The sequence below is a fragment of the Bidens hawaiensis genome, unplaced genomic scaffold (genome assembly GCF_021521415.1).
Source record: "Bidens hawaiensis isolate Kalapana, Puna unplaced genomic scaffold, B.hawaiensis_p1.1 tig00036355_1, whole genome shotgun sequence".
Taxonomy (NCBI): domain Eukaryota; kingdom Viridiplantae; phylum Streptophyta; class Magnoliopsida; order Asterales; family Asteraceae; genus Bidens; species Bidens hawaiensis.
The window spans coordinates 19490-32936 of NW_027496341.1; the positions used below are offsets into that span (position 1 = coordinate 19490).

Here is a 13447-nt window from a genome sequence, read left to right on the forward strand (position 1 = left end):
AGATGTTTGGGTTAAAATATTTATTAAGTTCCTATAATTACTAGAAATTCAAAATCTAAGGTTTGCTTTGAAAACACAAATCAAACCGTTGGCCTTTGTTTGGTTTGGTTATTTCAGTTTCATGTATGCCATATGACATCCATGCCTGTCACAATCTGTACTCGATCACCAACCAACGAGTAAAAAGCCTAGTCACGAATCCTGTTCAAAATATCTTGAGTGTCACAGTCATATTATCATACGCAATCTGTTGTTAAACAAACTTAGACATTCGACAACAAATGTTTGGCTTTATGATCGTGTTGATTAGCCGTCGGTCATCCATGGATGATAATCTCAAATTAATGATATATGGAAACGGTTGTCGATCAGTTTCTTAGTGTCGAAGGATTACTAACATGTGTTTTAGCTTCTTTACGTATTCTTGGGAAATTAATATGCAAAGCCAGATGACTTTATTTATAACACAAAGAGATTAATAATTCTAACATTTGAGATATGAATTTGGTGCAATTGCGTGAACCAGAGTGTATGAAATGACAAGTCAAGTGTCAATTCCAAACACTCGAAATCATAAGATAGTCAGTAAAGAGTTGTCAATCCATAATGTTTCTATTGCCTTTCGTTATCTACCACCAAAGTGCTCACCAACATCAAACTTCTGGTCACTTAATTTGAGGTCGACTTTACACACTATAACCAAGCTCTTTTTAACTTACTTTTATCACATGTAATTTCTTGATGCAGAAAGTGTGAGTAATAATATTCATTTGTCTTAAACTGTCCTTCCAAACCCTTCTACACGGGCAAAGAGCTCCACCCGCATCCATCGGGCGGGTGCTATCACATATTCACATAGGCCACGGGCATGCGAGGAAATGTGTAAGGTGTATATGTGAGGTCACTTGATAGTTGATACATGCATATATGTTCGCTATAACTTATTGAAATATATTAAGGATATGATGCTCTTGGAAAAATTTAGTGAGAAAGTGTTTTTTCGCTTATTTAGGACACAAATGATTATTTGTATGCGTTAGTAATATAATTATTATTTAGTAAGTCTGTATTTTTACTATGTGAGAGGATCTCAACGAACTAAACAATGCCCAAAACAGAGCTAAGAATGAATGATATATATCATTGCTCTAAGTTACGTGGTTGATACCTAAAAACTATGAAATTTAATTAAGCTTGTCTCACGTCGGTGAAAAGAGAAACTTAGGTGGTTTTATAAGTGGAATATGGTGAATATATAGGCATACCCGATAGGACTTCATCCGAATGTTTAGTATGTCTTTTCAACATGATAAGCCACGACATTTCATGTGAATATATATGAGAGTGGAGCCTTTCTAAGATGCTCGGCAACATTGACTATACACAGTTTATTTGGAGAATGTGTATGACGAGTTTGTGAGGCCAATTAATTATGACAGGATTTGTATGCATACTACGTTGCTCCTATTTCAAATAACATCGGTGTTCTATATCATATCAGCCCTAATATTCAATAATGAAATGCATAGAACCGAAACGCGATGTCCGTTTGTAAAAGATTTTACATATCTAATTTCGGACAAAGAAAAAACAAAGTTTAAGAGTTTTAAAAGTTGTGACTTTTTTTTCTCCACAAATTGGTTATATGGGTGTTTTTTGGACGGTCATTTGATGGTGTAAAATTAAATGAGAGTGGTGTAGCTATAAGTCTATATTATGAACACTTCTATTGGGACGATAGAGAACATATTCATATCTTGATACTTAGCAGATCGACAAACTCATTAGAAGATGAACTATTTTAATATTTAGCGATAAGCCACATAATTAGAAAAATAAATTAAAAGCAAGAAACATCACGACATAATTGGTTTATTTTATTTAAAGAATTATTCGCCAATTAAGATATTAGCAAGTATAACATCCAAATTGCTAACATCCAAATTGCTGATAAATTGGATGTGCTTAATGGTAAAACACTCACTTTACTATTGAGAGGTAAGGAGTTCAAATCTCAATATCACCAATTATATGGGAGATATGAGAGATAACCCTGGCTTGCCATGGTTCGAGTCCTGATCTTACCCGGTTTTACCGGCTCCTCGCTGTCGTACCGTTTGGCGGGCGTGGGGGCCAAGTTTTATCCGGGGAATCCCTCAATAGGTGGACCACTAGGGGCTCCGTCCGTCCGGACTCGTGGCCGGCTCGGGCTACCTTTAGCTAATAGGGGCCGTGTACGGAGTACCCAACATTAGTTAGTTGATCGTTCCGAAAAAAAGAACTATCAAATTGCTTATAATCTAGAGACATCAACATATGTAGTAAATATATTATTCCAAGTGGCTAAGGATATTTAATCTAACGGTAACTAGTAATCTAAGTTTAGAAGTAGGTTTAAAGGAAATGCTTTTTTAACTGTGTTTGGAATTATTTCTAATATTAGAGTGGTCTTTCTGAGTCAAGATGTTAACCGTATATACTGATTTTGGTAACGCTCAAAGCTGATTCACCCTGGAACACCATCAACTCATCAAGGAGTAAAACCACGACTGTGGAAAATCCTCGTTGAGTCAAGTTTCGAACTTGAGACCATAAAAATTTTAAACCTTTAACTATCATTTCTATGTCATTAAACCATAAGGCCAATTGCAAGTTTTAAAGGATATTAAAGTAAAAAAAAAAAGAAAGAATAATCATCAAAGTAACTACCGACCAAAATACGTTATTATTATTTGCCAATGAGCTTTAAGTCAACTGGATTGGAGCAAAACTGAATATTTGGGTTGGGCATCTAAATGTCTCAAGTTCGAATCTATTTCCAGCATGGGTTTACCACCACGGCCTTTCGGGTGACTAGTTTTTTTGGAACAAGAGATGATGGGCAATCGCAAGCATGTAAAGTCATCTTTTACCACTGAGTTAGCTAGGTATCCTGACCTTTATTCGTCATTCGCTAAAAAAGGTACGATATTTTTTTTTTTAATATTATAAGTTTTAAAATATGTCATATTGCCTCTTATAGAAGACTTTTGAATCCAAACTAATTTGTTGTATCTATTAATAGTAATCCAATTCATTTATTTGTCCATGTTCTAAATAATTAATATAATTGGGCTAGGCTAATTGAAAAGTGGTATTGTTGGAAAGAATTATTATTTTATATATAATTAAAACCATCATTTACTTTATAATATCACTACATACATTTTCAATTTTTCATCCCTTTTATATACCCCAAGCCGTCCATCCACCTAATTTCTCTCATCTCTCTAAACAAATATCTTCCACAAGAAATCACAATAATCTCTCTCATCTCTCTTTCTAAACATGAAGTTGAAGAACAACAACACACAATCCAAACCCAAACCAGTTATGTTCCACAACTAACATCAAAACCTTAATTCTAGCTTCCCATAAACTCTTTGTCTTGTTTTATTATTATTATTATTATTATTATTATTATTATTACATACAACCATGTCTCTAGAGGATTCATTAAGATCTTTATCCTTAGATTACCTCAACCTTCTAATCAACGGTCAAGCTTTCAGTGATGTGACCTTTAGTGTTGAAGGCAGAATTGTTCATGCACACCGTTGCATATTAGCAGCAAGAAGTCTCTTCTTCCGCAAGTTCTTTTGCTCCGGTGGGACTGGAACTGGAACTGGAACTGATTCCCCAACCGGGTTCGGATCCGACCCGCTAGGCTCACGGATGGGACCCGGTTCTCCAAGGAACTCAACTGTGATACCTGTGAATTCGGTTGGGTACGAGGTCTTCTTGCTGATGTTGCAGTTTTTGTATAGTGGTCAGGTTTCAATAGTACCTCAAAAACATGAGCCCAGACCTAATTGTGGTGAGAGAGGGTGTTGGCATACACATTGCACCTCAGCCGTTGATCTTGCTCTTGATGCACTCTCCGCCGCTAGATCTTTTGGTGTTGAGCAGCTTGTTTTACTCACTCAGGTTTGGTTTAGTTTAGTTTACTCTCTCTCATCTTTCTCTCTCTAAACTTAATGAAAGTTTGTAATCTATACATAGATCTTTCTGGGTTGTTTTTATATTTTGTTAGTTTGAATCTTTTTATAAAAAAAATTCAATCTTGGTTTTTGTTTTTTTTTTGTTTTCTTGGTTTCTTGTTTATGTTCTATTTCTTCTTCCTGTCTACAGTAACTGGTCAAGTAGAAAGCTTTAACAGATGATGAGTTCCAAACTTACAATAATCTTTATGGGTTCTTTCTAAGTTTTGTTGGTTTAAATCTTTTTATTTTTTTGGTTTCTTGTTTTCTTTTGTGCAGTGTTTGGTCAAGTAGGCACCTGAAAATAAATTCTTTACCAAATAGAATGTTTTAACAGATGATGAATTACAATACTCTTTCTTGAAAATGGACAGAATATTTCCAAAAATGTAATATTGAGAGTGAAGTGTTAGAGTGTGTGTACATGAATATCATGTGTACATGTGTTGTTAAATGTTATCTTGATTTCATGAACATTGTTCATTTCTTGAATTGGGTTGTTCTATCTTTATGTTCCACACTACCAGCTTTCTAAATTTAGATCTTTTTCTTTATCCTTCTCTAGTCTTGTCTTCAACAGTTATTAGTTATTACACCCATCATTTTCCCCCCTAACTCTCTACTAATTTGTGTTTTGTTTGGTTGTATAGATACAGTCCCATTAATAATGCACAAATGGAAATTTTCAATTTCCCATTTTTTAATACCATACATCACCAACACAAATAATATTATTATAACTAATCTTTATGATTAAAATATGTAATCTTTTTTGGTAAAGTATGGGGATTATTATATATAATCTTATTATAATCTTTGATCTTTTTAAAACTTTTGATTTTTAGAAGCAATTAGCAATCATGGTGGAGAAAGCTTCAATTGAAGATGTGATGAAGGTTCTTTTAGCTTCAAGAAAACAAGACATGCATCAACTATGGACTACTTGTTCTCACTTGGTAGCAAAATCTGGTCTCCCACCAGAAATTTTAGCAAAACATCTTCCGATTGATATCGTGGCGAAAATCGAAGAACTTCGCCTAAAATCATCCCTATCCCGCCGCTCGATCATCCAGCACCATCACCCGCACCACCACCACGACCTCTCGGTAGCCGCGGACCTCGAGGACCAAAAGATTCGACGAATGAGGCGCGCGCTTGATTCATCGGATGTGGAGCTTGTTAAGCTCATGGTCATGGGTGAAGGGTTGAATCTTGATGAGGCATTAGCCTTACATTATGCAGTTGAGAATTGCAGCCGAGAAGTAGTGAAAGCATTGCTTGAATTAGGGGCTGCTGATGTGAATTACCCGGCGGGACCAGTCGGGAAAACCCCGCTTCACATAGCGTCCGAAATGGTCTCGCCGGATATGGTCGCAGTGTTACTCGACCATCACGCGGACCCTAATGTTAGAACCATTGAAGGGATCACACCACTCGACATCCTTCGAACCCTAACTTCTGATTTCCTATTCAAAGGCGCGGTTCCTGGACTAACCCATATCGAACCGAACAAGCTTCGCCTTTGCCTCGAGCTTGTTCAATCAGCTGCAATGGTGATCTCCAGGGAAGAAGGTAATGCTGCAGCTGCAAATGCGGGTTCGAATTCGACACAAAATTATCCGCAAATGAATGATGATCATACTCACAGCAGCAGTTCAAACAGTAGTGGGAATATTGGGAACTTGAATCTTGATTCAAGGTTGGTTTATCTGAATCTTGGAGCAGCACAAATGGGATGCAATAAGATGGATGTAAGTGGTGGAAGAGATCAAGATCATCATCATCACCATCATAGTCATAATAGACATGGTTCTTCACAAGGTGGTTGTGACACATCAATGTATCACCATCCTCATCATGAGTATTAGGTCAACTATCTTTATATATTTATCTCTCTTTCTTCCTTTATCTAGAATTAATTAACTATATATATTCACCCATGAAGTGGGATTGATTAAGCACAAATATTTCAGTCAAAAGAACAACTCTATGGGTACCTATTGATATAATCTTTCCCCTATATTTGGTCACCTTTCATCTCTCTTTTGGTGTGTATTCTTTTCTCCAATTTAACTTAGGATGTTCAACATATTACTTATTAATGAAATTGCTTATCTTATGCAATATTGGTTCAAAAGTTATTTAATTAAACTGTGTATCTAAGTGAAATCAAATATTTCAGCTTTGAGTTGTTTATTGTAAGAAAGGTTCAAGCCAAATAAATTGTTATAATAACCTATCCGCATGTAAGCATGTAACAATATTTCATGAAATTGATTTTCTTGGTTTGGTTTGAAACCGTGAAATTAATACTTAAAGGCCGCTCAGTTTTGATGTAGCACTGAGCGGCCTAGTTTGTGATTTATACTCGAAACCAGGTGGAAAAATAGACCATCGGATTTTAAGCTTTTAAACATTTTACATTTTACCAATGCATCTAGTTATTTTAAGTTGCACTATACACATTATGCTTTGTTTAACAATATATATTCTTTTTCTTATCGTATTTATGTGTTTTTGTATTATAAAAATCCAACAAGCCTAAGCTGTAAAGCCAAACCAAAGCCTAAATGTTAGTTATTGGTTTGGATTTGTTCGATTATTCTTAACAATGTTTCTTTTGGTTTACATGAATCAAAAGCCGTATCAGTAATTTTATGCCCCACGGTTTAATCTAAAAGCCGTCAAAACTTGATTGTTCGACTATCGACACCCTACCACTTATTATATATTGTTGGGTTAAAAAAGACTTGATGATGGATGGTGCGTATTGTTGGTTTTATGATGATAATTGGCAGTGGTGAGAGACCATAGAAGGTGGGTTTTTTTAAAGATCACTCATGAGATGAGATGGATGGGACATGAAGAATCTTGAAATCAAAGTGTTTGCTCACTTATTTGTGTGGAGATCAATCTCTCTATTAAAACAATCGGTCAACTCTTTTAATACATTTTTGTTTTGTTCTTGGAATTTAATAGTGATCGTATTTATAACTTTTTGGCCAATTATTATTTTCTTGCTCCTCAGCCAGAAGCATCATCTAGTTTACCTTATATAAATATTATACTACATAGTTAATTTATGATGGATAGGTCCCAGCTACTTGTAGTTTTTATAATTATATGCTGAATCCAACCAAAAAAAGTTGCAATTTTGTCCTTCCTTTAAAGGCTCAGTTTTTCAGGGGTAAACAACTTTTTATTAAATGTATATAGTCCGGCTATTTAATTAATACACTTGTTACAAAAAAAATGTTTTATTGTTTCACATAACAACTTTTGATTAAATTTCACTTAATTTAAACGAGTTCGAATCAGTTTGTTGATACATGCGAATACGTTTAGAGAACCATGTCGATATTTTATCAACCGACCGACAAGCTGGAAAGTTCATGCACCTGGTTGAGTTTAAGAGATGTTTTGGTGAGCAAGAGAAAATTAATAGATATTTAATCCACCAACACATTGACCAAATACATGATTATTGATCATGCTTCCATTAATCAGTTTTTAAATAACAACTGCCCATTTAATATATAAGAAATACTACATTTTGACAAACTGGCATGCAGTCTCTCACTCAAAAGGGATTATATTATAATTTATATTCAAGTATATTTAAATGAGTAATTGAAGTTTGTATTATAAATATTATATAATGGGTTTTAGCTTTATTATGACATGAGAAAAAGTAGGATATCATAAAATAAATATTTATAGAAAAAAAAGGACATGAAATGGGGTAAATAGCTGAATGGATAGATTGATTGGTTGTCTTGCATGAATGCAACAAGTGAGTGTGACAACACAGCAGAGAGTTAATATTTAATTTGTGTGATATCTAATTTCTGGATTCCCTCCATGTAATCTTGTCTCATGTCCCTTCATGTGTTTCCTTTATTGCAGTAGTACTTAACTCCATCTTTCATAAAGCTTAAACCCTTGATGATATATTAAGAAATTACATTAAAAAATTAATCTTTGTACTTAAAATCTAAATTTCTTTGCAAATAGTTCTGGCTTTTTATTCAATCCTTATGCTTTTGGTAAATATTTTTTTTATCTCAATATTTAGTTATTGAATATAGATACTAACTTGTAGGTTTAGCCTTAATATATATATCCGGTTAACAAAGACTTAAACTAGTTTTTGATTCGTCTCTCTTTGCTTATAGGATGTCGCACTTTATTCAATAAAACTTATTTTATTATAGATGAATTTAAACATGTTCACATACCAGAAATGGAGTATATATCATGTTTTTGTGATTAGATTACTATTTTAAATGTTCTATTTTTGTTATAAAAAGTCAATATGGTAACAAATAAAATTAGATTCCAGAAAATTAATTAGTGCCAAGTATCAACTTTAGTATAGATATAAGTATTTAACCTATGTAAACCGTAAACCAAACATGACCCGTATAAAGAATGTAAAAGTTATATATCGGTTATAGCACTGGGTGTGAACTAGAAATTCGTAAATTTTTTTTATCTAATTTAACCGAATTGTTGGATGGACTAGAAAGGGGTTTGTCGGGTCAACCAAAGTAGTCACAAATTAAACATTTAAGAATGTTTAAGATCTATACTTATTTAGCCGCAATCCTACCAATTTATCTGTCAAGTTTACGTGTCGTATCAAAAATTCACACATTTTAAGAAACTTATTTGATGAAAATTTGTTATCTAACAAACTTTAGTATTTGTTTTGTGTTCTTATGTCAACAGTAACAAAAATAAATTTTTATATGCAATCACTCCATCTCTATGTTTTTCTGTAAATCTGCTATTTCATTTCCCAGAAAACTCTTTTGTCAATATCTGTCTTGAATGTTGTTAACAGCAATGTCACAACAAGATTCCATATGTGATGCATAAGTTACAAGATGTTAATGCAAGCATTCCCATAACCTGGTTGGATTGATATACTGAGCTGTTAAGTTTTCAGTTTCAGTTGCATGCTCCCTATGTAAACAGGGTTAACTTAGTTTAAGGTTTTTTTTACATATGTAAGGCTGAGGGGTGTGGGGCTTTAACGGGGGCGCGAGAGCCCCTCCGCTCGCGCCCCCAGGCGCGAGCACCACACCACCGGGGCGCGAGAGGGGCGCGAGCACGAAAAACAAAGCAGGCGCAAGCCTGTTCGCGGGACCAGTATGGCGTAAAGGGACATTGGGAAGGGAGAAAGAGCCGTTGGACATGATAAATGAGCCGTTGGGCTCTTATTTAATAAAAAAAAAAGTTTTTTCTTCCTATATATAACCCAAAATCACATAAAACAATTACCACAACTTCAAAAAAAAACCCAAAATCAACCCATCTTCCAAACTTTTTTTTAAAAACATGGCTGGAAATTGGTACCCAAACCTAGATTCAGATTATATTGACGACGATTTATGGTCGTCACCGCACCAGCCGAAGAATAAGAATAATGTTTTTTTAGTACTTTTATTTTTATTTTATTTTTAGATATTAATGTGTTTTTTCATTAATGTGTGTTTTTTTAATAATTTATGAGTTTTTAATAATACGTTTTTTGAATATAGTTATAAAAAAATAAAAAAAAAATCCGCTGGAGCCCCTGTTGGAGCCCCTCCACACCAGGGCCAGGGGCTCCAACGGGGGCTCCAACACCCCCCTTATCCAGTTTCTCTCTCTGCCACACGTCATAATATTATTGGCTGGAGCCCTCACTCGCGCCCCCATTAGAGCCCCCCACACCCCTTAGCCTAACCTGTTAATGAAAAGATTGTCTTGTCTCATGGTCTATAACTGAGTTAACTCGGCTAATTATAACAGCTTTCTGCAGTAAAGTAAGTGCTTTCACTTCTAACTGTTTCCTTTTTAACTCTTTTGCAGTTGAACCAAGTAAAATAGTTTTAAATCTTTGGTGAACTACTCAAAGTGTAGATATATGGCTGATCAAAGCTTGAATTTGTTATGTGCATTGGGATCTGTATACATGTTTACATACATTTATAAGTATTTTATTTTTGTAACTTGGTTGAGAAAGAGACATGCTACACTTGGTCTTAACCTAATTATTACAATGTATCAAACATTCAAATGTGTAAAATAATAACTTTATTTCACATTTATAAACACTTAAAATAAGATAAATTGTTCATATCTAAGTAAAAGTAGTAAGAGCTTTATACTTGTAAATGTATAGAACGAATATAAAATTTAACACTTCAGACTTGTATAAGAAACGGTGAATTGAAACCGAAGAGCATTATTCCATGTATAATAGCAAATAGTTTCGAAACTTCTTAACACCCTTGATGGATTCATCTTGAAAGGGACAATAGTTTTGGCCGGGGAAGAAGTCGAAGACAAGTATGAGTCTATTAATGTTTTTCGAGTTGTCGGTTAGAGCTTGTTAAGTTTATTTAACGGCCAACTAAGTAGTTGAGTCTTAATAGGCTTAGGATTGGATTTATTTTGTTTAGTTTACTCAACATCTTGTTTTATGTTTTAACATTATTCGATTTAACTATATTATCCACATTTTCAGGTATGTATGACCTTAAAGGTGTGAAGAACGACAAATGATGTAGTATATCTTGATTAAAACATACGACATGTGTAAACGCTAGATCTCGGTTCTTGTTTACAATTACAAAATACGTCACAAGTAGAACTAGAAGTTGGTGACTTGAATCTCCATTTCTTTAACTATGAAAGCCGTTACAAGAAAAATTATAGGTTCCATCAGTATCCTGCTAACCACGTAAAGTATTAAGGTAGAAAATGAATGAAAACAAGATTAGAACATGATAAACAATTAGGTGAGTTTTGAAGTATTTATGTTTTTGTTTTACCTTGGCTCCATTTATGGGGTCCAGACATGATTACTTTTTTCCCACAAATTTGTGCAGGTTCATAGTTTCGATTGTTTGAATCTTTTTGACAAATATATGGACATTTTTTATTAAATAATATGTAAAAGGGAAAAAGAGAGAGAGTGAAAGGAGTATAATTGCTGAAGGTGTATTGTCTATCACATCATCTTTTCTCTTGTTATTTCATTCTTTCACCATCACTATACATTTGTTTATAGTTCACACTTTACAGTTTTTTGCTTTTATGATGATATATAATTTTCTGTGTTAAAATTTGAGTCAGTCAAAACTGATTGTACAAGAGAAGACCCATTTCAACACACGCACGCACGCACAGATGTGACTCAGAATTAAAGAAAGACAGCCACAATAAAAAGTGCTTCTTTGTGTGGTTTGAGTTATCAATGATGTGCAGAACTTGTCCCAGAGACCAGCCATGAATTTGTTACTGTATCAATTAATATATATATATGTATGTGTGTTTTAGTTCAAAAGAGAAATGAAATTACCGCGAGAAATGCGAGAAATGAAAATGAGCCACTAGTTTTATATTAGGTTTTAAATGCTTAAACATAAATGAAAAAGATATAAATGCAACAATAAATACACTTTCTCTCTCCAATTAATACAACTAATATAACCACAATAAACATCTCTCTAATTAATATATCTACATAATTTAAATATAATAATTAAAAAGATAAAAATATTAATTTAGTTTTCTAATTTATTTTACATCATCTTCATTTTATCTAACAAAAATACAATTTATTCATATACTAGTTATTTATATTAAAAAACAATTTCATTTCACTCAATTTATTAGCATATATCAACGCGTAATTTTTAACAATAAATATTAAAACATAATATATTTTTTTTCAATTGATATATCTAGAAAAACTATTGTCATAAATAATAAAAAAATATGTCATACAAATGTGTCCGTTAAATATAAACAATAAATATACAACAAACACAAAATAACATACACTTGTTTTGAGCAATAAAAACGTACAACATACAAAAAAGCATACAACTTACATATTAAATTCGACATCAACAATTATATAAACTACACAAATATACACATATCCTACACGTGTGTAGGTTATATGTTTTTCGTATGTAGGTTATGTTTTCTTATTCTTAGAACAAGTGTGGGTAATATGTTATTGTGTAGGTTGTATATTTCACATTTAATGCAAACAAATATAAGATAAGTTTTTGTATTATTCATCACAATGTAACTACATGTTGATGGATATTGATAAGTTGAGTTGGAAGAAATTGGTTTTAAATAGAATTTTTTTAATGTATAAATAAATTGTATTTGTGTAGTATGAAATTTTCGTGTGTAGGCTATATGTTTTTCGTGTGTAGGTTATATGTTTTCGTGTGCGTATGTATTTTATTGATGATGAATTTTGTGTGTAGGTTATATGTTTTCTTATTCTCAGAACAAGTATAGGCTATATTTTTTTGTGTAGGTTGTATTTTTTTGTTAATATTTAATGTTAACACATGTAAAATAGTTTTTTGTATTATTTATCACAATGTAACTACGTGTTGATAAATAGTTATATATCGAGTTGGAAGAAATTAGGATAGAAAAGAAACTTTAACGTGTGAATAAATTGTACATGTGTAGGATCAATTGTACTTGTGTAGGATAAAAATTTGGATAGAAAATAAATAAATTCTTAATATTTTTCAATTATAGTAATTTGATTAGTTATATTAATTGAATAGAGAGATGCATTTATAGTTTCTTAATTAATCTTAAAGCTTTTAAAACCTAAAATAAAACCAGTGGCTCATATTCATTTCTCGCAGTAATTTCATTCTCTCTTGAACCATCCCCTATATATATATATATATATATATAGAAAAGATAAAATAAAATAATTGTTTAACTTACATTAGGTATAACAATACTTATATTTATGAAATCGATCCATGAAATCAAATCACAGATCTCGAAATCGTCAATGCATATCCAATTAATCATTGGTTCACCGAAATAAACAGTTTTGGATCGTTAATCGATCGTTTTTTTACTTTTCTTCACGAAAACCGTTTTTGAGCGTTTTAGGTTTTTGGCTGAGCGGTTTAGTTTTTTGGCTAAACGTTTTACTATTTTTGCCTTTAAGCGTGTCGCGTACATATCGTACGTTAAGCAATTATTGTAAAATAACCTCACCATATATATAGAGAGAGAGAGAGAGAGCAACATAATGTACAAATGGATCTTATCGTACAAAGCGTACGGAGTCATGAAACAACACATGTCCTTCGGGTATTCGTCCGCGTCATAATTACACACAAAATTAACTATATTGCTAGACAAATTGTATGAAAATTACGCATGTACATAAGTACACAACTACCATAAATAGTTACCCAACTTATATGATAAAGATGCGAGCTATTTTTATAATTACACATGTACGTAATCTCGCACGTTATACAAACAACACATCTTAGTTTAAGAAAAGTAGATTATTAAAAAAAAGAATGTGTAACGATATGTTACTCAAATTAAACATAATATATAGATTGAATTTATGGTATAATTTAATA

At 32.8% G+C, this 13447-nt stretch overlaps 1 protein-coding gene across 1 annotated transcript; it reads left to right on the forward strand.

The window, feature by feature from the left end:
* The first annotated feature begins 3441 nt into the window (after positions 1 to 3441).
* On the forward strand, positions 3442 to 6075 carry LOC143588394 (BTB/POZ domain and ankyrin repeat-containing protein NBCL-like). Its single transcript, XM_077069408.1, has 2 exons — positions 3442 to 3966; positions 4865 to 6075. Exons 1-2 carry the CDS (start codon positions 3478 to 3480, stop codon positions 5885 to 5887), a joined length of 1512 nt encoding a protein of 503 aa, XP_076925523.1. The 5' UTR covers positions 3442 to 3477; the 3' UTR covers positions 5888 to 6075.
* Positions 6076 to 13447: the final 7372 nt, after the last annotated feature.

Bases quoted from the DNA above. Each gene is read 5' to 3' on its own strand.
- LOC143588394 (XM_077069408.1), top strand. From the start codon at position 3,478: ATGTCTCTAGAGGATTCATTAAGATCTTTATCCTTAGATTACCTCAAC. The intron at 3,967-4,864 runs GTTTGGTTTAGT...TTTGATTTTTAG, and splicing joins AGCTTGTTTTACTCACTCAG to AAGCAATTAGCAATCATGGT.